General features: G+C 24.8%; 1 protein-coding gene across 4 annotated transcripts in view; it reads left to right on the forward strand.

Annotated features, from left to right (window-relative positions):
• LOC122498776 (cytoplasmic polyadenylation element-binding protein 2) overlaps positions 1-22,727 on the forward strand; it is a 507,210-nt gene extending 484,483 nt beyond the window's left edge. For all 4 annotated transcript variants that reach the window (XM_043606690.1, XM_043606689.1, XM_043606687.1 and 1 more), the window contains 5 exons: positions 5,692-5,934; positions 6,107-6,219; positions 8,897-9,289; positions 13,158-13,268; positions 19,454-22,727. In XM_043606690.1, the coding sequence (XP_043462625.1) occupies positions 5,692-5,934; positions 6,107-6,219; positions 8,897-9,289; positions 13,158-13,268; positions 19,454-19,570 (977 nt within the window). In that variant the 3' untranslated portion in view covers positions 19,571-22,727. The remainder of the gene's footprint in view (positions 1-5,691; positions 5,935-6,106; positions 6,220-8,896; positions 9,290-13,157; positions 13,269-19,453) is intronic.
• Positions 22,728-25,929: the final 3,202 nt, after the last annotated feature.

Raw genomic sequence — 25,929 nt, forward strand, 5'->3', positions numbered from 1 at the left:
TTTAAATTTATTTATTAAAAACATGAGTAGTGTTGTTGAAAATAGTAATTATAACGTGTAATATTATTTAAATTGAAAATTAAAGAAAAAGATATTTTTTTTTGACTTATAAATAAAAAAAAATTCTTATTTTTTTAAAAATAAAATAAAAATAAATTTCTTAGCGATATTTTTATATTATTTTTGATTTTCAGTATAGAATTGCGACCACTTCTTGCGGTATAAGTAAATTTTTCCCAATGGTAAAATGGTAAAAGTGAAAATTGTGAATGCCAGACACGTAGATCGTGAAAATTTGTAGAAGGGGAAAAGGGCGAAATAGAAAGGGTCGTCCTTCGTCCCTTTAATAGGGTGACATAGAAGAATAAGTTTCAGTATTGTCGGAATTGTGCCCCAGAGAGGATATCGTTGGCGTAACGCGCAGTAGAATTTCCCTTACTTTTTCAAATTCAGGGAAACAGTTGGTTTGTTGACGTTCGATTCGTGTGTCTCTCCTGGAACCCCCTCGATTCCCGGAAAGGCCATTGCACTCCGCTCGGCAGACAATTTTTCGGGAATTAAGTAGTAGAGGTAGACGAAAAATCCGACATGCGGATGTTTAGTTGAAGAGTTCAACACCATCGCATCGCTAGAGACCACCAGCACAACTGGCACCACTGGCCACACTGGGTCATTGAGTCAGAGTCACTTGAGTCCCAACAAGGAAGTCGTTCGGTTCTCTCCTCTCTCGCCCGCTTTTACACACTTCATTTTTTCGGGGGTTTTTAATACTTCGCCTAGTGATAGTGATAGTTCAGTCACGTGTATATAGAATTTAATTATTTATCATCGTTTTTTTTATACTGTGCGCGTGCGTGTTTCTCCATTTTTTATTTCGTAGGAAAATTTTTTCTACGTTTTTCGATTGTGATTAAGTGATTTTTTTTTATTTTTAAATAAACAAGATGATGGCCATTTATAGATGCCCGGGCTACTGCAATAATTGTTCGAAAGTAAAACCAGTAATAAGAAGAGGTAAATTTCTTATTATAAGTTATTAGAATTCATTAATTTTTACTTTCGTAGTTATTTTTTTTAATTTAAAAAAAATCGGAAATCTAAACGAAAAAGTTAAATTTTAAATTCATTTTGGTGAAAAGGTAAAGAATTTCATTTCGAACATTTAAAATGATTGAAAATTGAAATGATTGATTTGCATAAAAATTACAATTTTGTCAATAAGAAACATTTGTTAAATTTTAGGTTATGTTACTTAAATCATTTACTATTGACAAAAAATTGTAATTTTTATTCAAATATAACTTTAATTTGATCAAAATGTAGAAAATTAAATTCCTTACGCTTCTACCAAGGGGAATTTAAAATTTCATTTGACTTTTTCTTCTGAAATACGAAATTATGACATTGGACTAACTTTTGTTCCGATTGTTTATCGGATTTTTCCTTAAAAAGACACTTACGTAATTTTTATGAAAACTGACTGGAAATTTTTTTAGATTTTAAATTCTCTAACAAGACACTTATCTAATTTTACTAGAATCCTAAATTCCTAATAATAATAAAATTCTAATAAATTAATAAAATAAAAAATCATATTAAGAATTTAATCAAAACTATCTAAATTGAAAGTAGAGAAAAAATAGTTTTATCATTTTGATTTATTACATAAAAAAAAGTATTTTTAATATTTGTCATTCTCACGTAAAAAATCAATTAATTTTCTCTAAGTAGAAATAGAAATTATTAATAAATATTGTAATATAATTATAATATAATATATATACTATAATTATATTATAATATAAATATAATTATCTTCATACGACTGTTATTAATTCTTAAGAGGATGTCAAAGTCGATGCGATTTTCCCATTGAAGCTCAATGCAAAAATCCAATCGACTTTGACAACGCCTTAAAGTGTTTAAATATTAATTTGATTTTAATTAAAATTAATTAACAGAAAAATTATAATTCTCTTCATACAATATTTATCAGTTTTTAAAGTTTTTAATTATACACTTTTTTCAATTTTCTGATTATTATTCATAATTAATTAAAATTGTCTTTTTATTATTTTGAATAATTATCTGTAAAATACAATCTTTAATTTATTTAATAAAACGTCACTTGACAATTAGTTATTTTCGCCGTTTATTAAAAATTTAAATTTATTGAAATTTTTATTAAATTAAAATTTTTTCTACTAAAATTATTAAAATTAACCGTTTTTTAAATTCTTGAGAAAATAATATCTCGTTCAATTATAGGAAAATTTTAATTTTATTTAAACACATATTTTGAATAATTAATTGGAACCCTCTTAAAAATTCAATATCCGCCCCTGTGGTACTACGCCCCTGACATCTATTTTTCTGGGAAATTAAAAAAATTCGTATTTTATTTGTTTCTCTCAATTTTTCTTGGAAAACAACGAACCGTCCAAACTTGATGCACTTTTGTTTTATAAAAAACATGGCTTCATTTTACTATTTTTATCGTTTAGTTTGACGTCGAGAAAAATAATTGTATATATTTTTTGAAGATTCGTACCCACTTTTCTTTCATAATTTATATACACAATATAATAATTATATAATCTTTATAATTGACTTAATTGAAGTGATTGTGATAATTAAAGATTTTTTAGACCTTTTTTTTAATTAAATATGGCAACTTCTGTTAGAAGAGCAAGACTCGTCATCAAAAGACGTTACAGTGAGTTTTAATTTTTTTTTTCAATGCTATTTTCGAAAAGTGAAAAAAAATTTTTCTTCTTGGAAAATTAAAATTCAAAAAAAAAAAAAATTAATGAATACTCTTTTTTTGTTTGCTTTAAATTGAAAATGATTTCAGTCAGTATTTTTTTGCTTTTGAATGAAAACGCATAATTTTATATTGAAATTTCATTCGATTTGTGTATTTTTTCCTTTGAATAGAAATTTCTTAATAATATTCTTTTGAATTTCCTTTGTGGATATTTAAATTTTTTTCTGGGGGAAAAAAGTTTTCAATTCTTAGAAATGCTGAGAAAATTCTACAACAACTTTTTTTATCACAATGTTTATGGTAAATTTTTTTTCCGTGTGAAAATTTGAAGCTATTTTTCTGGAAATTTTGAAAAATGCAATAATTGAATAAATTAAAAATAAAATTTGGAGGTTTTGAGTGGTTCAAGTAAAAAATATTTTTTAATATTGGCCGCAAATTTTAAAAACGCGCCACTCAGGAAAATATAAAATTTTTAATATTTTAATTAAGGGTTAAAGTGATGACAATTAATAATTATTATTTACAATTCGAATAACATTGTTTAGCTAATTATAATAATTGAATACAAAGTTCAAGAACATTAAAGATTTTTATCTTCTTCATTTATAAAATTAATTCCATTTTTGTGATACAATTTTTTAAAATTTTAATTAATTGATTTATTTATTTATTATAATATAATTATAATTGTATATTAATAATTATAATATTATAATTTATTTATTTATTTATATTATAATTATATTCTTATATTATATTTTATTTATTTATTTATTTATTTATTTATTTATTTATTTATATGGGTAATAACCTATTCGTACAGAGTTAAATTTATAGAAACAGATTTAAAAATTGATAGAGAAATTTTATAATAAAGAAAATGTTAATAATAATAAATTTTTGCTAATCTTATTCATCGAGTTAGAAGCAGGTTGCCAAGATTAAATTGACACGCAGATATCAACTTTTGGGGGCTGATTTCTAACTCTGAAAGTCTTGAAGATATCCACCTGGACTTCTCCCCCCCCCCTCCCTCGGAATTAAAATCCCTCGCTTATCTCTACGAGCGTCTAATTACACGCGATGCATCATGCCTTATCTCAATTGCATGTACGTGCAACGAGAGCTATCTGCAAAAAGGGGAAATTTAATTTCATTTTCTCTTTTGTCATAAAATATCAAACCATCACGCACTACCAATAATTCTTTGCAATTTTATTTATTAATTATCATTAAATCTTTTTCGCTCTACTTAATCTGCATTTTTCAAATTTTTCTTAAAAGGAAAATTATTTTCCTAACATACTTTCACTATTTTATTTTTTCATTTTATTTGTAATGAATTTTTAGTCTAAATTATTCAACGAACTATTAATTGAAAAATAACAGTAATTATTTACAATTAATTATTCAGCGAATTATTAATTGAAAAATAATAATTATTTGCAATTAATTATTCAACGAATTATTAATTGAAAAATAACAATTATTTGCAATTAATTATTCAACGAATTATTTATTGAAAAATAACAATTATTTATTCAACGAATTATTTATTGAAAAATAATAATTATTTACAATTAATTATTCAACGAACTATTAATTGAAAAATAACAATAATTATTTACAATTAATTATTCAACGAATTATTAATTGAAAAATAACAATAATTATTTACAATTAATTATTCAATGAATTATTAATTGAAAAATGACAATAATTATTTACAATTAATTATTCAACGAATTATTAATTGAAAAATAACAATAATTATAAAACAGTAATTTTATAAAGTTATAATTTTTGATAAAGTAAAAAAAAAACAATATTCATTATTTAATATTATTTTTATTCATTAATGAACTCGGTGTATTGATTTTTATACACATTTCTCTTCTTCCATTTGATTTTTATTTTAAAATATTATTCTTGTATTTTTTTTTTTTTTATTACTCCAATTAACGTGAGTATGAAATTTTTTCAAAAAAATATTGAGATTTAAAAAAAAAATTGTATCCTCTTTGAAAGCTTTTGCTCTTAAACGCACTGTGACAATTTTAATTGGATGGTCGGTAACGAATGTAATTTTTGAAATTCATCATTTCCGGAATCCCTTGGTTGATAGGATTTGATATTTTTTTTCTAATATAACGACACACTCAATGTTGAAAATTAGCATTTTAATTAGGCAAATCCTCAGTGTACGGGAGTATATTTTTTGTCTCTTTGTTAAATTTTTTTTTGAAAGTGTATAATCTTAACGAGAGAGAGAAATATTATATATAAATTTTCTTTTTCATTAAAATAAATTGAACATGTCAAATATTGAATTCTGAGAGGTAAAAATATCAAACTCGGATATTTAAACGTTGAAGTTTTTTAAATTTTTTATTACTTATTACTTTATCTATATTGTAAAAGAGAATTTTTTATCCTTCTGCTCACTCTACATCTACTTTTATACCTTTTTTCGAAAATTTTTCTCAATTTATTCTTATTTTGATATTCTTCAAGATTTTGTATTTTCTATTTACCTCGAAATCTTTTTTATACTATTTCTAAAATTATAAAAATATTTATACTATTAATGTTTTAAAGATGAATAAAAATATATTATTAAACACTCTGTAAATTTTTAATTAGTAAAAATGTTTATAAATTTGAATTTTAGTGACTGATTTTTTGCTTTTTAATTAATAAATTTGACTAATAAATAGTAATTTCTACGAATTTATTAGTAAAATTTACTGGTCAAAAGCAATTTTGAAATTAAGTTATTAAGTTAATATATTAAAATGTAATTAATATAAAATAGATTTAGACAAAAAAATATTGAAATATTTTTCAAGAACAATACAAGAGAAAATTGTAATTGTAATTTAATGATGAATTTTGCTAATCTTGTGATGTTTTTGTTTCAGGCAAATCTCCATTCTTTCCAAGTCTCGACGAGCAGGGAGGAAATCTTTTAGACGACCCAACTGGACAATTGGATGGCGTCGGAGTCGGTGTCGGAGTTGGTGTAGGAGTTGGCATGAATGCACCACAAGCCGCACCACTTTCTTCCCCAAGTCGAAGCAGTCCACACAGTCAGGGAAGCGAAACCGGCGAACGATTTTCAAGGAAAGTCTTCGTCGGCGGTCTCCCACCAGATATCGACGAAGGTAAATTTTATTATTCTGAAAATATTTCCATTTTATTAATTTTCTATTTGTAAATGTCCTTTTTAGAGATGTGCGAAGAGTTTAATGTCTATACTTACTTTTAAAAAAGTTTAAAAAAAGTTAATAAAAAAAGTTGAGAATAATTAAACATTTTTAAAATTTCATTTTACAGATGAGATCACAGTTAGTTTTCGTCGCTTCGGGCCTTTAGTCGTTGATTGGCCTCACAAAGCTGAAAGTAAATCCTATTTTCCACCAAAGGGCTACGCTTTCCTGTTGTTTCAGGTACGTTTCCTATAAATTATAATTAATTACAAAAAAAAAATTATAAATCTCAACTCCAGCATAATTACACAAATTCAATATAATATTAAATGTTTCCTTCAATTCTTTCAGGCTTCGCACTCATCTACTAAAACCTACTATTTACTACTTTTTCACGATTAGCTACTATTTGAATACAGTTTTTAAATTTGTCACACTAAAAGATACTTTTTTCCTTAATTTTTAAAAAAATTTACACTACTTTAAATCCGCTAATAGTTTAAATAAAAAAATTATTTTCAAAAATTTTAATAAAAAACAATTTGAAATTTTTTAAAAAATTCTTTGAAATAATTCAATTATTTAAAAAAAATTTTGGAAAATGTTTCATAGGAATATAATAATTTTCATAAATAATGAAATTTTCCGTTGAAATTCAAATAGTTTCAATATCTACTACTTTAATAAAATTAAATATTTAGTAAATTCTTCCACAATTATTTAATAAATTAATTTTTTTCGATTTTTAGAAGACGTATAAAAAGTAAAAGAGTGTTTTTCTTTTACTTTTTATATACGTCTTCCAAAAATCGAAAAAAATTAATTTATTAAATACTTTAATAAAATTTCTCAAAAAAATTCAATTAGTTTAGAAAAAAATTAATAAAATTCAATACAATAATTCAATTAATATAATGAATAGGTAATTTTTCATAGTATTTCAATTATTAAAAAAATCAATAAAATTCTTTGCAAGAATTCAATTATTTTCAGAAATAATAAAATTCTTCACAGGAATTCAATTATTCAAAAAAAGTTCAATAAAATTCGTTAAAAGAATTCAATTATTCAAAAACAACAAAAAATTCAATAAAATTCTTTGCAAGAACTCAATTATTTTCAGAAATAATACAATTTTTTACAGGAATTTAATTATTATTTTTAATACAATTCGAAATGAATTTCTTGAAAAATGTAATAATTTAAAAAATTTTTTTTTGAATTCGTCAAAAAATTCAAATTATTTAAAAATTTGTTAATAAAATTCTTTGAGAAAATTTAATTTTAAGAAATATTCTATTATTCAATAAACTATTTATTTTTCTGTTTAAGTAATTTAATTCTTGTATAACTTTCTTATAAGAATTGATTTAAAAATTAATTTCAGTTAAAATTTTAGATTATAATTGAGGCCTTGGATCCAATAACTCGCCCGACGCTCGGAGACACGCGTTAATGCCAGTCGGGTAGCAGTGAGTGGCCCAGAGGCGCTCACTGCTCACTGACTGGCAGTTGCGCGTTCCTCCGAGCGTCGGGCGAGTTATTGGATCCAAGGCCTCAATTAAATATTAAATGTGTTATAGTATGAATTTTAAAAAATAGTTAAATTTCAAATAGCTTTTCATTAAATTTAAAAAAAATTTGAATTCTTGTAGAAAAATGAACAATTATTTATATATTTATTGAACAAAAATCACTCAAGAATGAATATTTTTTATTTAGAAATTATGAAGAAAATTGGTCATTTGAAAAACTTCAATTAAAATTTTTTGAATACAGTTAAATTCTCGTAAAAATTAAAAATATTTATTTGAATTTCCAATTAATAATTAGAAATTTTGTCAAATTTAATTGAAATAAATTTTATATTTAAAAAAAAAATATTTTTTTTACTTTCCAAGATTATTTTTGACCTAATAATTGAATTTTAGAAGAATTCTAACTAAAAGTTTGAAAAATAATTAAATTTCATAAAAATTTAGTATTGAAATTATTAAGGATTTACAAGAAATAATCTAAAAAAAAATTTTTTTCATTAATTTTTAATTTTTGAAAAAAATCGATTTTTGTATTTTTTGAAATAACTTTTTTCTTTATATAGAAATTTTAATAAATTTTTGTGAAAATTATATTCCTGACACGAAAACGAATTGTAAATTATGATATAAATATTTTGTCAATATTTATAGAATTAATAGCTATTTTTATTTTTTACAAAAAATTCCAGTTTTTGTATTTTTTTTGTAAACTTATGTTAACAATTTAAAATAATTATTCTGTAATAAAAAATGAAGCAATTGGCAGAATATAAAGTTTAAATTTTATCAATGATTCGAAAACAATTTTATTTGAAAATTCTTGCGATTTGAATCAGTAAAATTTCACTGAAGATCAGTTAAAAATGATTGAAATTTCAGTAATTTTTCACTGATTGGACAATAATTAAAAAATAACTGAAATTTTTAATATACGTATGACAAAAATTACTAGTAATTTTTTAATGGCCATTCAGTGAATTCAACTGATTTTCAGTGAAATTCCAGCAAAATAGTCAAATTTCAAATCGCTTTTTATTAAATTAAAATAAATGTTAATTCTTGTAGAAAAATTAACAATTATTTATATATATTTATTGAACAAAAATCACTCAAGAATGAATAATATTTTATTCAAATCTTAAAAATAGAGTCACTGATTTTCAGTCAAATTTCACTGTGATCTTCACAGTGGAATTTCACTGATTCAGATTTAGAGAGTGAAGAAGCTGAATGATGAACAATAGTTGTTCATTAACAAGTTCATTGTTGAAAATTAATTATTGAGTGCGAAGCCTGTTCTTTGAATATTTTGGAATAAATAATATTCGTTAAAAGTTAAATGAATGTTCTTGTTAAAAAAATGTTATTTCTCATTCTAGGACGAGAGTTCGGTGCAGCAGTTGATTGACGCGTGCATTCAGGACGATGACAAACTATACCTGTGCGTAAGTTCACCAACAATCAAGGACAAGCCAGTGCAAATTCGACCTTGGCGCTTGAGCGACGCTGACTTTGTGCTTGACGCTTCAATGCCACTCGATCCACGAAAAACAGTTTTCGTTGGTGGGGTACCGCGACCTTTGAAAGCTGTTGAACTCGCAATGATCATGGATCGATTGTACGGCGGCGTTTGTTACGCCGGCATCGACACTGATCCTGAATTAAAGTATCCCAAAGGAGCTGGAAGGGTGGCTTTCAGCAATCAGCAAAGTTACATTGCCGCCATCTCAGCGCGTTTCGTTCAGTTACAACACGGCGACATTGACAAGAGGGTGAGAAATTCAATTCTTCAGGCCAATTTTCTTAAATACAAATTAGATTCCCGAGAAAATTTCGAATTTCCCTGCAGAAAATATTGAAAATTAACATTTTTTTGCAATTTCGTTAATTTATTTTCTGATTGGGAGTCATTTTCATCCAAACCATCAAGTTAGAAAGTTTTGTTTGTCGAAAAAGTTTATTTTCAATTCATTTTTACCAAAAAAAAATATTTACCATAAACGCTTTTTCAAAAAAATGTTTTCCAATTCAAATATCAAAAAAGGAGCATTCTTTTAAAGAGAAATCAACAATAAATCAAATAAATAATAATAATAAATCAAAAAAGCAATAATCAACTTCTTGCAACTAATTAATATTACATTTTTTTTAAAATAATTGAAATACTGTGAAGAATTTTATTATTTATGAAAATAATTGAATTCTTGCAATGAATTTTATTAATTTCTTTTTAAATAATTGAAATCCTGTAAAGAATATTATTATTTATGAAAATAAATAGGAAACTAAACAAAATTCATGCCAATGAAACGTGTTTTGTTAAAAATTTCAATATGTGAAAAAAAAATTCATGCAAACAATTAAAATTGTCAGGGAAATCAGGGAAGAGTTAAGGGCATCCGGGAAAAATCGAGCCCAAAAAGTGTTTTCCCGCGTGTCGTCTCACTCCTAAATAATTAGAGATATTTAGTTCCGATTTATCATGATAATTAGGGGAATTCGTGATGATAAAGAATATTCTCGAAATTTGCAAGTAATTTTTGAAATAAATATTGAAAAACGAAATTACAAAAGTTGGATTTTGGGCGAAAGTGAGAGACAATATGGCGGCGAGCACACAGACAAGTGGATCTATGTGTCAGTGGTCAAGGAGGTGGCGCCAATTCTCGGAAGTGGTCGCGACTTGAATTAAGGAAATGTATTAAACTCAAATTACTCCACTTTCAATCGTTAATAAAATAATTTCCTCGCAAAATTATTGCAAAAACGGAGAGGGCCGCTCCTCGGAGAGTCTTCCTCTATCACCCCTCCAAATATGAACCCGAAATATTTTATCCTCTCAAAATGAGACCGTGATACTGAACCGTAAAAAACACCTTTTTCCGTATATTTAAACAATTTTTTTCTATAATTATTTATCAAAATTTCTCCAAATTCCGAGAGGACCGCTACTCCCAGAGCATTTCTCTATATTTACCAAAAAATCCCGACTCAAAATATTCTTTTCTTTTAAATGAGACGTCTATCACGAAACCAGTATTATTTCCCGGATGCCCTTAAGGGATTTTTATTAAAGTACTGAAAAAAATTAAATTTTCAGGATTCATAATTAGTTTTATTTAATTTTTCAATATAATATACTTAACTAATTATTAAAAATTCATGGATTTATATAGAAAAATTTTAATTAAAAACACTTAAAAAAATGAATTTTAGAGAAGTTGCAAATGTTTGCAAGAATTTAATTATGATCAAAAATTAAAAAAAATTCTCGTCAAAATTTCAATTATCTTTAAAAATAATAAAATTCTTCTCCAAAATTCAATTATTTTCATAAATAATGCAAATTTCACAGGAATTCAACTTATTTACAAAATTTTTTCGAAATAATTAAATTATTTTCATAAATAATAAAATTTTTTACAGAGATTCAATTATTTTCATAAATAATAAAACTTTTTGCAGAATTTCAATTATTTTTAATATAATTTTTAATCGAATTCCTCGAAAAATGTGATTATTCTTGAAAATTTTATTAAAATTCGTCGAAAAAATTCAATTATTCAAAAATCTGTTGATAAAATTCTTTATGAGAATTAAATTTTGAAAAACATTCATTTATTCAATAATTTTTTTCATTTTTGTATTATTAAAATTATTAAAGCATTATAGCATGAATTTTTAGAAATAATTGTATTTTAAAAAAGTTTAATTGAATTTTTAAAAAAAATTATTTCCAGTTTTTATTTCCTAAATATTTAATTGAAGAATTTCCGAACAATCGAAATTTCGTAAAATTGAATTGTAAATAAATACATTTGAAAATTCTCAAGGAACTTTTTCAAAAATTATTAAAAATAATTGATAATTGAATTCTTTCTAAGAATTCAATTTTAATAAAATTTTCGAAAATAATTACATTTTTCGAAGAATTTACTTAAAATTGTATTAAAAATAATTGAAATCCTATGAAGAATTTTATTATTTAGGAGAATAATTGAATTCTTGCAACACGAATTTTATTAATTTCTTTTAAAATAACTGCAATCCTGTGAAGAATATTATTATTTATGAAAGTAATTGAATTCTTGCAACGAATTTTATTGAATTTTTTTTTTTTTGAATAATTAAATTTCTGTGAAAAATTTTATTATTTGTAAAAATAATTGAATTCTTGTCAAGAATTTTATTAAAATTTATGTAAATAAATGAATTTTTTAAAATGTTTGATAAAAATTTAGAAGAATAATTCAATTATCTCGAATAATTTAATTAAAATTTTATTAAAAATAATTGAATACTCGGGATGCATTTTATTATTTATAAAAATAATTGAATTCTTGTTTCAAACAATTTTATTAAAATAATTTAAATTCATTTCATTCGAAAAATTTTCTTGAAAAATGTATTTCAAATAATTAAATTTCTGTAAAACATTTATTATTCAATATATTAATTGATTTATTATTTTAAATTTTATTATTTTTTTTTAAATAATAATTGAATTCTTATTGAGAAATTTTATTAAAAATTAAGATTTTGAAAATATTTGAATTTCAGCGAAAAATTTCATTTCTTGTGAAATGTAATTGAATTTTTGCAAGAAATGTTTTGAAAATAATTATAATTTTCGAGGAATTAATTTCAAGTTGTATTAAAAATATTAAATTCATTTCCTTTTATTGTATTAAAAATAATTTAAATTCTAGGAAAAATTTTATTATTTATGACAATAATTGAATTTTTACAACGAATTTTATTACATTTTTTTAAAATAATTTTAATTGATGTGAAAAATTGTATTACTTGTAAAAATAATTAAATTTTTGCGAAGAATTTTATTAAAATTTTTGTAAATAATTTAATTTTTTTTTCTTAATTTTATGAAAGTTTAAATTATTATATAACATGAAGATAGCGATCGATATCTTTATGTTTTATAATAATATTCTTAAAAGTTATTGAATTTGAAAAGGTTTAAATTTGAATTGTTTAAAAATCTAAATTCCTATTGAAAAATAATAATTATTAAATATTTATTTTAAAAAGAAGTTATAGATGTTTTCGAATATTTTTACAATATTTATGAAATTCGTAAATAAATGTAATAGAACATTTTTTTGAGTATCTAATAATTTTTTAAGTGAATCAGAATATTCTTCAGGGTTAGGGAAAAAAGTCAACGTTTTGTCTGGAAATCAGGGAAAAATAAAATTAATTGTTTGTGGCAACCCTGAGTCAGTAATTTTTGAAAATTAGAAAAAATAGATTTTATGGAAATAAAGAAACTTGTAAATATCATTAACAATAGGAGATATGAAAATGAGTACTAAATATTTAAAAGTAAGGGGATAATAAAAAAGGAGAAAAAAAGAAAGAATTAAAAAAAGATAAATTTTGAGGGAACTCCTTTCGATTGATTCTATTTAAATTTTTTTTGTGTTTGAAATTACAAATAGAAGTTTTAAAGTGAAATTTACAAGTGAAATCAGAAAACTATAGTTCTGCTTTTGAGCTTTTGCTATACGATGTTATCTACCGTAGCCATGATTTTGAAATATTTTTAGAACCATTCTTATATACATGTGTATACAATGTATCCTTGCCAAGGAAAATTATCTAATCTTCAAATCTCTTTAGGTCGAAGTCAAACCCTACGTCTTGGACGATCAGATGTGTGACGAATGTCAAGGTCAACGCTGTGGAGGAAAATTTGCTCCCTTCTTCTGCGCCAACGTTACCTGCCTTCAGGTATAATCAATACATTCTTTTACCTTTAACCTTATCTTTGTATTCTTTTAGCTTTATTCCCCTTCGTTTCTTTTTTGTCAAAAGATTATATGCTTCTCTAAAAATAAAAGGAAATATATGACTTACTTTCCTTTTGCGCAACAAAGTAGAGAAATCTTTACCATTCACAAAAGTGAACTATACACATTTTATCTTAGATTTATCTAAAATTTCATCATGAAACTAAATTTACTTAAATAGTTATTAAATTTCTTATTTTGAATGTAAATAAAAATTTATTTTTTTATAAAAGTTTTTACAAAAACAGAGAAATTAGAAAAAATGTAGAGGAAATTAAATTAGTCTGGGAAAAAGTGAAGATCACATCTAAAATAATTTAGTTTTTAAATTTAATTTATTTTCATTTATAATTTTTACAAAAAAGTAATTGTGAATAATTTCTAAAACTTTATTAAAAATAATTGCAGGGATCACAGTTAGTCCCTTTTTTATCCCCTTAAATTAATAAAATTCCCTAAAACACCTAAAATCTTGAATTTTCTCCCCCTTTCCTCGTATTTTTAAGAAAAACTTGTAAAAATTGTCATTTTTTGGAAGTTAGAAACAATTTTAATTATGCTTGAAGAAAAAATTTTTACTTTTCGCAAACTTTGGAAAATTTTTACTATTTTGAAACAATTTTTTTTTTTATTATTTCTCAGTCTTTAAAGTTAGAAATTTTTTCATAAAAGATAAGAAATATAAAATAACTTTTACTTCTGAGAAAAATTAAAATTTTTTGAAATTTTTGCCAAATTGCATTATTTTCAGAATAAATTTTACTAAATTCAAAGTTTATTTTACTAATTTTTAATAAAATTTATTAATATTTTAACATTTCCTCTAAAAATAACAATTTTTACTATTTTCGAAATAAATTTTTATAATTTTTAATTTTTATAATTTATAAAGAAAATGGTCTTTGAAAATTGTAAAAGTTTTTCCGGAAATAACAATTTTTTATATTAAATTTTACTGGTTTCAAAGGAATTTTTTCCAAGTCCCGAGTTAATTTTTACTCTGGAAATAACGATTTTTAATGGAAAAATTTACTATTTTTAATGTCAATTTTTTTACAAAAATTGTTCAAATTTTCCTCGAACATTACAATTAGCTAATAAATATTCTTATTTTTTGAGTAAATTTTACTATTTTTTAAATCAATTTTTATAGCTTTTATTTAAAAAATGGTCTTTGAAAATAGTAAAAGTTATTCTGGAAAAAACTATTTTTAATATTAAATTTTACTAATTTTGAAGGAAATTTTTTTCCAAGGCCCATTTTAATTTTAATTTTTAAATTTAAATTTAAATTTTACTAAATTTTTTATGAAATTTACTTCGTATATCGTATAAAATTCATGTAATTTTAAAACAAAAGTAGCGTTGTAGTAAAAGTTTTGAATAAAAATTCAAAGAAAGTTACAAACTACAGAAAAAGATAAAAAATATCAATAATTAACAGAAAAAGTTAAAAGTAAAAGTGAAAAATATTTAAAATAAATTTTTTTCGCTATAATACAATAATTTTTACTTAATTTAAAAATTTTCCTTTTTTTTAAACTGAATCCCCATTTTGGAAAATAAAATCCCCTATTTTACTTAAAATTACATGAAAAAATAACTGTGATCCCTGTAATTTTTATTTTTTGTAATTTTTATCAAATTTCTCCTTAAATGAAAATTTTGCTTCTGAAAATTATAATTTTTTTAATAATTGAAATTTTTTCAAATGTTTTTATGGAATCAGGCAAAAAATCAAAATTCTGTCTGAAAATCAGGGTAAAAGATATTAAAATTTTTTGTGGCAACCCTGAGAAAAAACTCTTTTTAAAAAAAAGAAAATATTGTTTTGGAATGTTAATTTTTAAATTTAAAAAAAATATTGTTTTTGAATGTTAATTTTTAAAAGTTTTTTAAAATATTGTTTTTGAATGTTAATTTTTAAATAAAATTTTATTTCTAAATCAAATTTAGTAAAAATTCTGTAAAATTCAAAAAAAAAAAGATAGTAAAATTGAATTTCTCCGTTACAATTGTAAATGCAGAAAGTATTCTTTATTCATATTGAATTTAAATATTAATTATTTTATGAAATGTTTGGAAGCTTTTTTCGATTTTTAAAGACTCTTATAATTTTCCTATCAAATTACTGCCATTGCATATTCATTACATGAGAAATAGAATTTTAAAAAAATTTATCATTGTTACTGAATGTTACTTTATGAATATTTACAAAAATGGAAAAAATATATAACTATTTTTTAAAATAATTTAATGAATTCTGAGCCGCGTTAATAAATTTTCATTCTCGTGATTTATAATATTCCACATTTACTTGATTTCACTTTTAAATATTGATCACGATATTATGAAATTAATATACATACTTTAATTATAGTTAAAGCAAATAGTTAATTATTATTGGACTGATTATAGATTTATAGAAATAAAAAATTTACAGAAAATTACAATTTTCTGAAATAATATGAAACGATAGAATGAAATTGTAAAAAACGGAAAATTAAGATTAATGTAATATAGTTTTTTAAAAATTAAAGTCTATAGGTTAAAATTAGAATTAAAAAAATGAAATTAGGTAAAACTAGATTATATGCATTGTATGAATTGTACAAAATTATAAATTAATGAAACTATGTAAAAATTAATATTCGGCAAAAATAGTAAATTGTAAGCTAGAATTAAAAATGACTATAAATATTATTGCAATAATAAAAGACTTAGCAAAGAAATATAATCTCTCGCACTTGTTTCTTTCGGTAAAATAAAAAGCCCCAATCTAGATAATTATTGTATTTTTTCATTAATTGACGTGAATTATTTTTTTTTAAAGAATATTCTTTAAAATGACCTTAAACTAGCCGGTAATTGATTAAAAACTATAATTCAAGTGGTGATTTCATGTGTTGAAAATAATTGTATTGTTGATTATATAAATGCCAGTTACTTATAGCCCTCTAGCAATGTTTGTTCTTTGAAATCGGCCTTGTTTACTATTTACTCTTGTAATGAATAATAAAGTTCTACATTTCTGTCAAGTACTATCAGGGTCGTATTTTAATAAAGTAAATAAATAATCTACACCGACACAATAACTATTATTAAAATTATTGTTTTTCACTTTTCAACTAAGAATTGATTTATGCATTTTATTATTAAAAATTAAATTCAACGTTTGTTTATATAAACGGAAAAGTTTACACGCTAGGAAAATCATTCGGAATAACAAAATTCGAAGAAATGTTTTTTTAGCGTAATTTTAAACTTATTTGGTGATTCCAACAACTGAATCTTTCTCAATTTTTAAAACAGTTTAATAAAAATAAAAATCATTATTGAACATAAGTTTTAATAAAGCAAATAATATTCAATATCAAATTCTATAAAATCACAAGAACTCAAAAGTGGGATTCAATTTTAAAAGAAAAATGTTATTTTTTAATTGATTTTTTTTCAATATGTTAATGTCAATTGATGAACAAGAACAAATTCAAATTTTTTCGATTTGATAATGATATAAAATAGAGCATTCGTTAACATTCAGAGTGGCCACGTGTCAGTAAAGTGGGGTAAATGTCAGAAAAACGAAATTTTTGTCAGTAAAGTCAGAAAAAAAAGGAAAAAAATTTTTTGTCAGGAAAATTAAAAAAATTGAGACTTATTTATGAAAAAATATTTTATTAAAAAAAATATTTTATTCTAATTTTTTAAAATTTAATATTTTCAGTATTCTCAATTATTGTCAAAAAATTCAAATCTACACAAGAAATAATATTTTATTATTTTTTAGAATCATTTTTTACATTTTGGAGAAAACAATCATGTTCAAAATTTTAATTGAAATTCTTCAAAAAAAAATTAATTAGTTTTCTTAAATTATACAAAAATTCTTTTCAGGAATTCAATTTTTTTTCGAGAAAATTGCATTGCAATATTTATAAAAAACTAAGCCTTAGAATTGTTTTACCATAATTTTTAAAGATTCAATTATCTTCGAACAAAGTAAATTAAAATTTAAAAATTTTTTCTTTTGTAGATTTATTATAAAATTTTGGAAAAATCATGTTCATATTTATAATTAAAATTCTTCAAAAATTTGATTATTTTTTTATATTTTTTTTTCAAAAGTTCAATTATTCTTTAAAGATTTTACCAAATTCCAATTGTTTGGTTCAATTGTATATAATTACAGCAAAATTTCCTATTTTCAATGTCAATTTTTTAAAAAAAAATTGTTCAAATTTTCTTCGAACATTACAATTATCTAATAAATATTTTTATTTTTAGAGTAAATTTTACTATTTTTGAAATAAATTTCTATTAAAAAAAAATTAGTCTTTGAAAATAGTAAAAGTTATGCTGAAAATAACAATTTTAATATTAAATTTGACTATTTTAGAAGGAAATTTTTCCAAGTTTCAAATTAATTTTACTAATTTTTTTCTAAAATTTACTTCATATCGTAAAATTTATGAAATTTTAAAACAAAAGTAGCGTTGTAATAAATATTTTGATTAAAAATCTAAAGAATGTTACGAACTACGGAAAAGATAGAAAGAAATATTAATAATTCACAGAAAAAGTTTAATAAAAAAGTAATTTGATTTAAAAAAGCCAAGATTTTAATAAAATTCTGGGCAAAATTACAATTATTTTCAAAAATTTTCCTCAATTCAATGTTTTTTAATAAATTTATTATTTTAATCAAATTTTTCAAAAGAATTCAATTATTTAAAGAAAAATTTAAAAATTTAATAATATTCTACGCAATCCATTAATTATTTTTATAAAATAATAAAAATTTCACATGAATTCAATTATTTACAAATTTTTTATAAATTTCTTCGCAATCATTCAATTATTTTCATAAATAATAAAACTCATTGGAAAATTTCATTTAATTTTATTGCAATTTTAATCGAAATTCTCGAAATTGTAGATTGTAAATTATAAACAAATGAATTTGAAAATTGTCAAAGAAATTTTGCAAAAATTATTAAAAATAATGCATTTATAGAAGAATTTTAATTAAAAACACGAGAAGAAAAATTTAATTTTGGACAAGTTAAAAATTATTGTAGAAATTCAATTATTATATTCTTCGCGAAAATTATAATCAAAAATAATAAAAATAATAAATATTCAAAAATAATAAAATTCTTTGTTAGAGATTCAATTACTTTCACAAATAATAAAACTCATTGCAGAATTTCAATTTTTTATTTATTTTTAATACAATTTTAATCGAATTCCTCGAAAAATGTAGTAATAATTATTCTTAAAGATTTTATTAAAATTCGTCGAAAGAATTCAATTATTTTAAAATTTGTTGATAAAATTCTTTATGGGAATTGAATTTTAAAAAACATTCAATTATTCAGTAAATGATTTATTTTTGCATTTTAATAATTGAATTCTCGTAGAATTTTCTAATAAAAATTGATTTAAAAATGAATTTCAGTTAAAATTTTCGATTATAATTAAATATTAAAATCGTACCATGAATTTTTAGAAATATAATTGAATCGATCACTCCGAGTCTTCGACTCGGAGTTATCGATATCTTCATGTTTTATAGTTTTGAAAAATTTAATTTATAGTTTTAAGTAAAATGTTTCTTTATTTCACTCGGTCTGATTATATTTTTTGTCAGTTGGTTCGTGAATGGTCCGTAATTTTTAATTTTTGATCCGTATTCTAAAAGAACTTCCTAAAAATTATTTATAATAATTATGTCAGAGATGAAGTTTAGTTTAAAATTGTAGAAAATAATTATATTCAGGAAGGGTTTAATTTTAATTTTTAGAAAATATTGAATTTCATAAATTTTTCTCATTTTCGGTAAACTTTCATTTTTTTCTGTAAAAAGAATTTTGTCAGGGAAAATAAGGTAATAAAGATTAACCATTTATCTTCAAAATTGAGAAGTCCTTTTTCTGCATAATTACCGAAAATAATTCTAATGTGAGTAAATTGTCAGGGAAATTGAATTAAAAAACCGAAACTCGTGACCACCCTGAACGTGAATGAAAATTGAAAAGAATGATTGAAAAGGAACGTTTAATTAATGTTGTGATCCCCAAATATTGTTGAGTGTGGAGAATTAAAGAATTTATTTGTTTTCAGTACTATTGCGAGCACTGTTGGGCAACAATTCACTCCCGACCAGGACGAGAGTTCCACAAGCCTCTGGTGAAGGAGGGTGCGGATCGGCCTCGCGCCGTGCCTTTTCGCTGGTGTTAACCCCAACTGCGTCGCCCCTAATTACCTCGCGGCTCTAGCTAATTAACTACCACTTCTACAATGCCCTGAACCCATTATACCTTTACCCACCTTACCTAGTCACAAGTACTACTACTCGATTGTCACTACTCCACTCTTCTACTACTACTACTATTACTACTACTACTCTACTACTACTACTACTACTCTACTACTACTACTACCACTAATATGCTACGAAACTATTACTACTTATTACTCCATTACTACCCCTATTACCACCGATTTTACTCGCAAGATGATTGAAAATAAGGAAACCCGTAAACGCAAAAAAAGGAACCCACAAGATCTTCCTCTACTCTCTCGGATCTTATCACCATTAGAATTTGGACAAACAGTCCAATACAATATTCAAGAGACAAGTTCAGGAAGTTGGATCATCATCATCAACGTGTCAAGTGGATAGAAAAAAGAAAAAACCCGTATTGTCGTTAATTGAATTCTTGTAAACCTCGTCGGACCACATGTCCCGATTAAGATCGCGTGTTATTTACTTCTTCGAGAATTCTTTTATGCGAACCAGATATAATGCGGCTTATATCATTTTTCTCGTTCGACGAACAATTTTTTTTTTATTTCTCGACACAAAAAAAAACAAGCATTCTCACGACATTTGTGAAGAAAATAATCGAGAAATAAAAAACAAGTTTTCGATCGTTAAACTTCCGGAAATACAAAGAAAAAAATTCGAGGGTGGAAAAGAGGAGGAGAAGAGTAAAGAAAGTAAGGAGGGAAAAAGGGGGAGAGGGAGAGAATTAAAGAAATTAATAATATATGGGAAAAAAAAATAACGAAACACGCTCTCGTGAGAGCGCGTTATTTAATCGATAAATGGAAAACCCACGCTTTATCGCTGTGTATTAGAAGAATTCTCTGTATCACAGTTTCTAGCACCTAAGAATCTTTATTAAGTGCGTTACATAGGTACGTTAATTATAAAAAAAAGCCCGCGCGGAGAAAAATTCCTTTTTTTTCCCCCAAAAAACATCTCTCCAAAAAAAAAGAGGTGTGAGAGGTTTTTAATTTGATAGTTGAATTTTTTCGCGAGGGGCGACCTTTTAGGAGACAAATTCATCGATAATTATTTTTTCACCGGCCCCGCAGAAAGAGCATCCGGTCTTAGATTTTCAGGTGTGTCTGCCTGAAGAAAGAGAAAGACCCCTTCGCCAACGCTTCAATTTGGAAGCAAACAAAAAATATCATTCTCCCTAAATGGAAAAAATAATTCATTTTTCTAAAAAAAGAAATATTCGATAAATGCTTGTCAATTTTTGCAAATATCGTGACAGAAAAATGAAAATTTTTTCCACCTAGCGAGAAATCTTCGGATTAAATCTCCCATTGGTACAGGTTTAGAAGTGATCCGTAGAGTAGAGAAAAACGTAGGAATTCGTTAAAAGAAAAATCGTCCTTGACTTTAATGACGCAAAAAAAAAAAACGATCTATTTTCATCTAGGATAGAGGACTTTTGCTACTATCTCGTAGAATTCGACATTTGCCAAAGGCATATGTACTTTCCGAAATAACGAAATGATAGATTTTTTTTTATCTTTCTTCAAGCCAGACCAAAAAAAACCTTTTTTGCAATTCGAAAAAAGGCTTTTTTTGAGGGGAAAAAAAATAACAAAAAAACCACGAGGAAGCTCTAGGCAAAACTAAAAAAAAGAAAATTAATGATGTACGAGATCAAGCATCCTCGATGCTCACCGAATTCGACATCCAAGTGGCTAGATTGTGTGACGCGCCCACCAAAAACCGGCATTATCGTTGCTTCGTGTCCTACTTTTATATAAAAAAAAAATAACTTTTTTGTCCAAAATTTTTGCTATGGTAGACAAGTGTTTTAACTCTTAATAATAATAATAATAATATTAATAATAATTATAATAATAATAATAATATAAGGGAAAAAATAAAAAAAATCTAGCAGTGTGAGAGCGGTTTTCGTGGGCGCGTTCCAATCTAAGACAATTTTGGATTTGGCTTCAAAAAAATTAAAATCGAAGAAATTACACTCTCGAAAGTAATTCTCATACCTCTTGGTTTAGACTTACATTTGAATTTGAATTTTCGAAGAAAATAAAATAATTTCTTCGATATTAATAGCCAATGTGTCACTCGGATCAACGATTTATTTTTGTATTTTTTTCTACCTAAATCCGAGAGTCGGGAGAGGGATCGAGGATAAGGGTGTCCGAAAAGTTGAGACGCCGACAATAAGCGGAACAAATCCAATTTAAACAAAAAAAAAAAAAAAAGTAAAAGCAAATTTCATACAAAAAAAGGAAAGAAATGAAGATCTCGTTGTGCAGAGAGCGAGAAAGAAAGAAGCAAACCCTTGAGCTCGCTCGTGATCGCCCTCTAAATATTAGAGATAGGGGGGGCTTATTTTGTACATAAATGTGTAAAACCTTCTATTGCTACCTGCCCGCGCCAGCAGCGTTCGAGTGCGCACTCTTAACCACGATTTCTTCTCTCGGTGTATATAATCAAACGAATGCAATCGCGTAGTTCAAATTGAAAAAAAAAGTAACACACGTGTCCCGAAATGGGGGACAATTATTCTAATTAATTAGAAAGAGTCGAGAACGTGTTGTGTCGTGTTTCTTTCCCACTGACGGGGCAAGTTGACGCTTCTGAAGCACGATTATACGTATATACAATATATATATTATAACCAATGCGAAAATACACGAAAATACATGAAATACACGAAAATACATGAAAATACATAAAATACACGAAAATACATAAAATACACGAAAAGAAGAAACCTCTTTCGATTTACAGAACATTTCTTCAGACACAAACACCAAAACACAAAAACACGGAGAGAAAATCCACAATATGGACCCGTAAGGTTTAAGAGAAAGACAAAGTAATCTCCACATCTATATATACATATATATATAAATATAAACATATATATTTATTTTTTTGGTCTCCTTTTTGTATATAAATGGGCCACCATAGGACGTAGGTGGCGACTAGACATGCCGGAGACGAAGGAAAGAATTAGTAAGAGTCATTCTGAACTTAGCTTCTCCCCTTCGATTCTCGGTATTTCAACTGCTCGAAAAATGAAAATAAACGCGCTACGCTCTCAATGCAAAAAAAGTAAAACTAGAAAAAATGTGAAAATCGCGAAGACGCGAAAAAAATCGTGCAATATTAGCAAAGAAAAAAAAAAAAAAATGAAATCCGGCAACAAAAAACCGGGTGATTTGTGAAAATGTCTTAAAATATTATTGTTAGCATGAAAATGATTTTTATACTTTAATTAATTCTTATTATTGTTCGCTGTGGCAATTTACGTATAATTTTTTTTCTAAGTAAATTAATTTTTACTCCCTAATTTTTTTATACCTACGAATAAATTTCCTAACTCATGATTTATATTTTTCATAAATAAATTATAATAAATTTTTTTCAAATGAAATATTTGTACCTCTTTTTTTCTATTTATATTTAAGAGAATTTTTTTAAATCTTTTTTTTCAAGAAAAATCATTTGTTATAAAAATGAACAAAAAAAAAATGTTTTTTGTGTGTTTGTCTCGTCTCTTTTTGTAGTTTCTATTCATTTAGTGTTTTAAACACTTTGTTTTTAAAAAAAAACTCACAGATCACGTAGTTTTAAGGTGAAAAAAGAAAATAAAATCGAAAATTCAATAGTACAATGGGGATTTTTTGAGGCGTGCAAAAAAGAGCGAGCATTAGTTAGTGCAATTTTAACGCGAGTTACGACCTTTCACGTGACGCGCGAATTATAAAAAAAAGAATAAGGACAAAAAGCCGCGAATGGCAAAAACAAATGAACGGAAAAGCAGCATTTTTTTATTGTCTACTCGAGGCGTTGACACAAAAATAAAAAAAAATTCTATTCAAAAAAAAAAAATTTCCACATTAATTCACTTTTAAAATATTTCTTTTTGAATATTCATTAATTTTTACAAAGACCAAATTTATTTTTATAAAATTATAAAGATAAAAAATGAAAACCTTGACACGCTCTTGGGGGAAAAAATTCCGATTTTTCCTTCATTTGATTTTGCATATATATTCACGTTGCATGTCCGCCTTATTAAATAAATTCATGATCGGAGTTATCAACAAATTAAAATGTGGAAAAAGAAAAATTAACCGTACTCAACACTACTCGCGGTTAAATTTATAAAAACAAAAATATATATTGTACGTAATATAAATATGCAATTCGTAATATAAAATAAAAAAAAAATGGCGTGAACTCGCAAAAAATTTAAATTTTTCCCACAGCGCGTTTTTGTTCGTGTAACGTTTTTCTATACATCACAATTCGATATTTCGAGAGATATATTATAAACAATAAGGGAAAAAATGATAAACGAAAAAAAAAAAACAATTATATTTAACGTGGAAGGACACACCTAATACACGGACATTTAAACACGTATACAAAAAAGAAAAAAAAATGAAAAAATAAAAACACAAGCGCGACACACGCTAATCGGTATAATTGTAGCGAAACTTACCTAGGTACCAATTCACCTAAATCAATTGATAATTAAAAAATATATATTGATATACATATTATAAATAATATATATATATTATATAGAGAGTAGCAATATATTCAAGACTTTTTGACCGCCGACGTTTTTTCGACAATGGACCGTTTTTTCTAGTGAAATTTGTCTAATTTTTATGACATATAACCGGGCTATTTCCGTGAGCCTGTTTTCAATCTCATTAACCCCCCCCCCACACACCCCCGCCCCCCTACTTCCCAGTTTTTTCACTAAAAATTATCAGCCGTTTATCGCACATTTATTTTTCTATTTATTTTTTAAACTATAAAATAACTATATATATTTCTATATATATACAATATCTAACCCAAAGATATTTTTTTAATCGAATTGTGATTTATTTTTTTTGTTGGAAAACAATCTTTTTTTTTAAACCTAGAATTAACGTTTAATTGTACAAAATTTAATATATAAGGTTCTTTTTATAATTAAGTTTTTTTTCTTCTTATCTTATTGTGAAATTCCCCTAGAGAATTTCCCAAAAAAAAAAATAACAAAAGTGAGAACGGCTGTTTTTTTTAGTTAGTGACACACGATACATAAATGAAAAAAAAAAATTAACATTCTCGCAGACGCAATGTGCGTATTCTTACAATTCGAAATTACGATCGTACCTTTTTAATATGAATATAAATAATGTAGTTATTAAAAAAAAATCTCAGTTGTGTTATCGTGCTTTTTATAAAAAAAAAAAAAATAAAAGAAGATTTCTAGTGCCGAAGCGGTGCTGTTTTCATACGTGAATCAAACTGTTCTAGATGTCGTGTGAGAATTATTACTGATGCGTGAAACCACTGCTTTTGCGGTAGTACTTCACCATTTAAAAAAAAAAGAATCGAAATGCCCTGTTGTTCACTGTATCCTTGCTCATGCTCTATGGTCTAAATGATGATAAATACGCAATTCAAATTTAAAAAAAAAACATCTCCTTTAAGCGTCTTCACGTCATGAGAATTTTTCGAAAAAAGAAAACCTTCCCAGAAAAGGAACAACTTTTTTTCACACATAGAAAGAGACTTAATTCTGTTTTCAAATTTTAACAAAATTTTGCTAATTCGAAAATTTTTTTTGGTAGAACAGAAAAAATCTTCTTCCGGGAATAAAAAAAAAAAATGGAAAATTGTCTTTCTCTGCAAAATGCAGATGACAACGACTCTTTACTCCTCGTCAGAATCGAAATTATTCGTCATACGAGACACCCACATATCAAAATCGATTTTCGCACAAAAAAAACAGAGGAGAAATCAGATTTTCTTATTTCGAAACTATTTTGCGAATCTCGAGTGCATTGGGAATTTTAATTTTAATCGTGAGCTGTAATAGAGGCGCGTTGTCGGAAAAAAATCAACTCGTGAGACGCGGTTTAAAAATACACAAGAAAAAAAATTCACACAATTACATAAAAAAAAAAAAATTCACAACAATAGATGTAAAAGAATTTCGAAAAATTCATCTTAAAAAAAATAAATGCAGACAAAAATTGACTTTTCACAAAAAGATACACAAGCACGCGAAACAAAAAAACGACACACGAATGAAAGCACTCATTGACGCGTTGCACGCGTATTAACAGAAAACAAGAAAAATAATAACAATATGTTAGGTGTGATTCTTCACCTCCTTTGTAATGTGTGTGATAAAGCATAGAATATATATAATGACTATTATATATATAAATATAAATATTATATATAAAGTACTAATATATGATAATAATGATTAAAAATATTTAATATATTCTGACAGACA

This window comes from Leptopilina heterotoma, unplaced genomic scaffold (genome assembly GCF_015476425.1).
Source record: "Leptopilina heterotoma isolate Lh14 unplaced genomic scaffold, ASM1547642v1 Lhet_16, whole genome shotgun sequence".
NCBI lineage: Eukaryota > Metazoa > Arthropoda > Insecta > Hymenoptera > Figitidae > Leptopilina > Leptopilina heterotoma.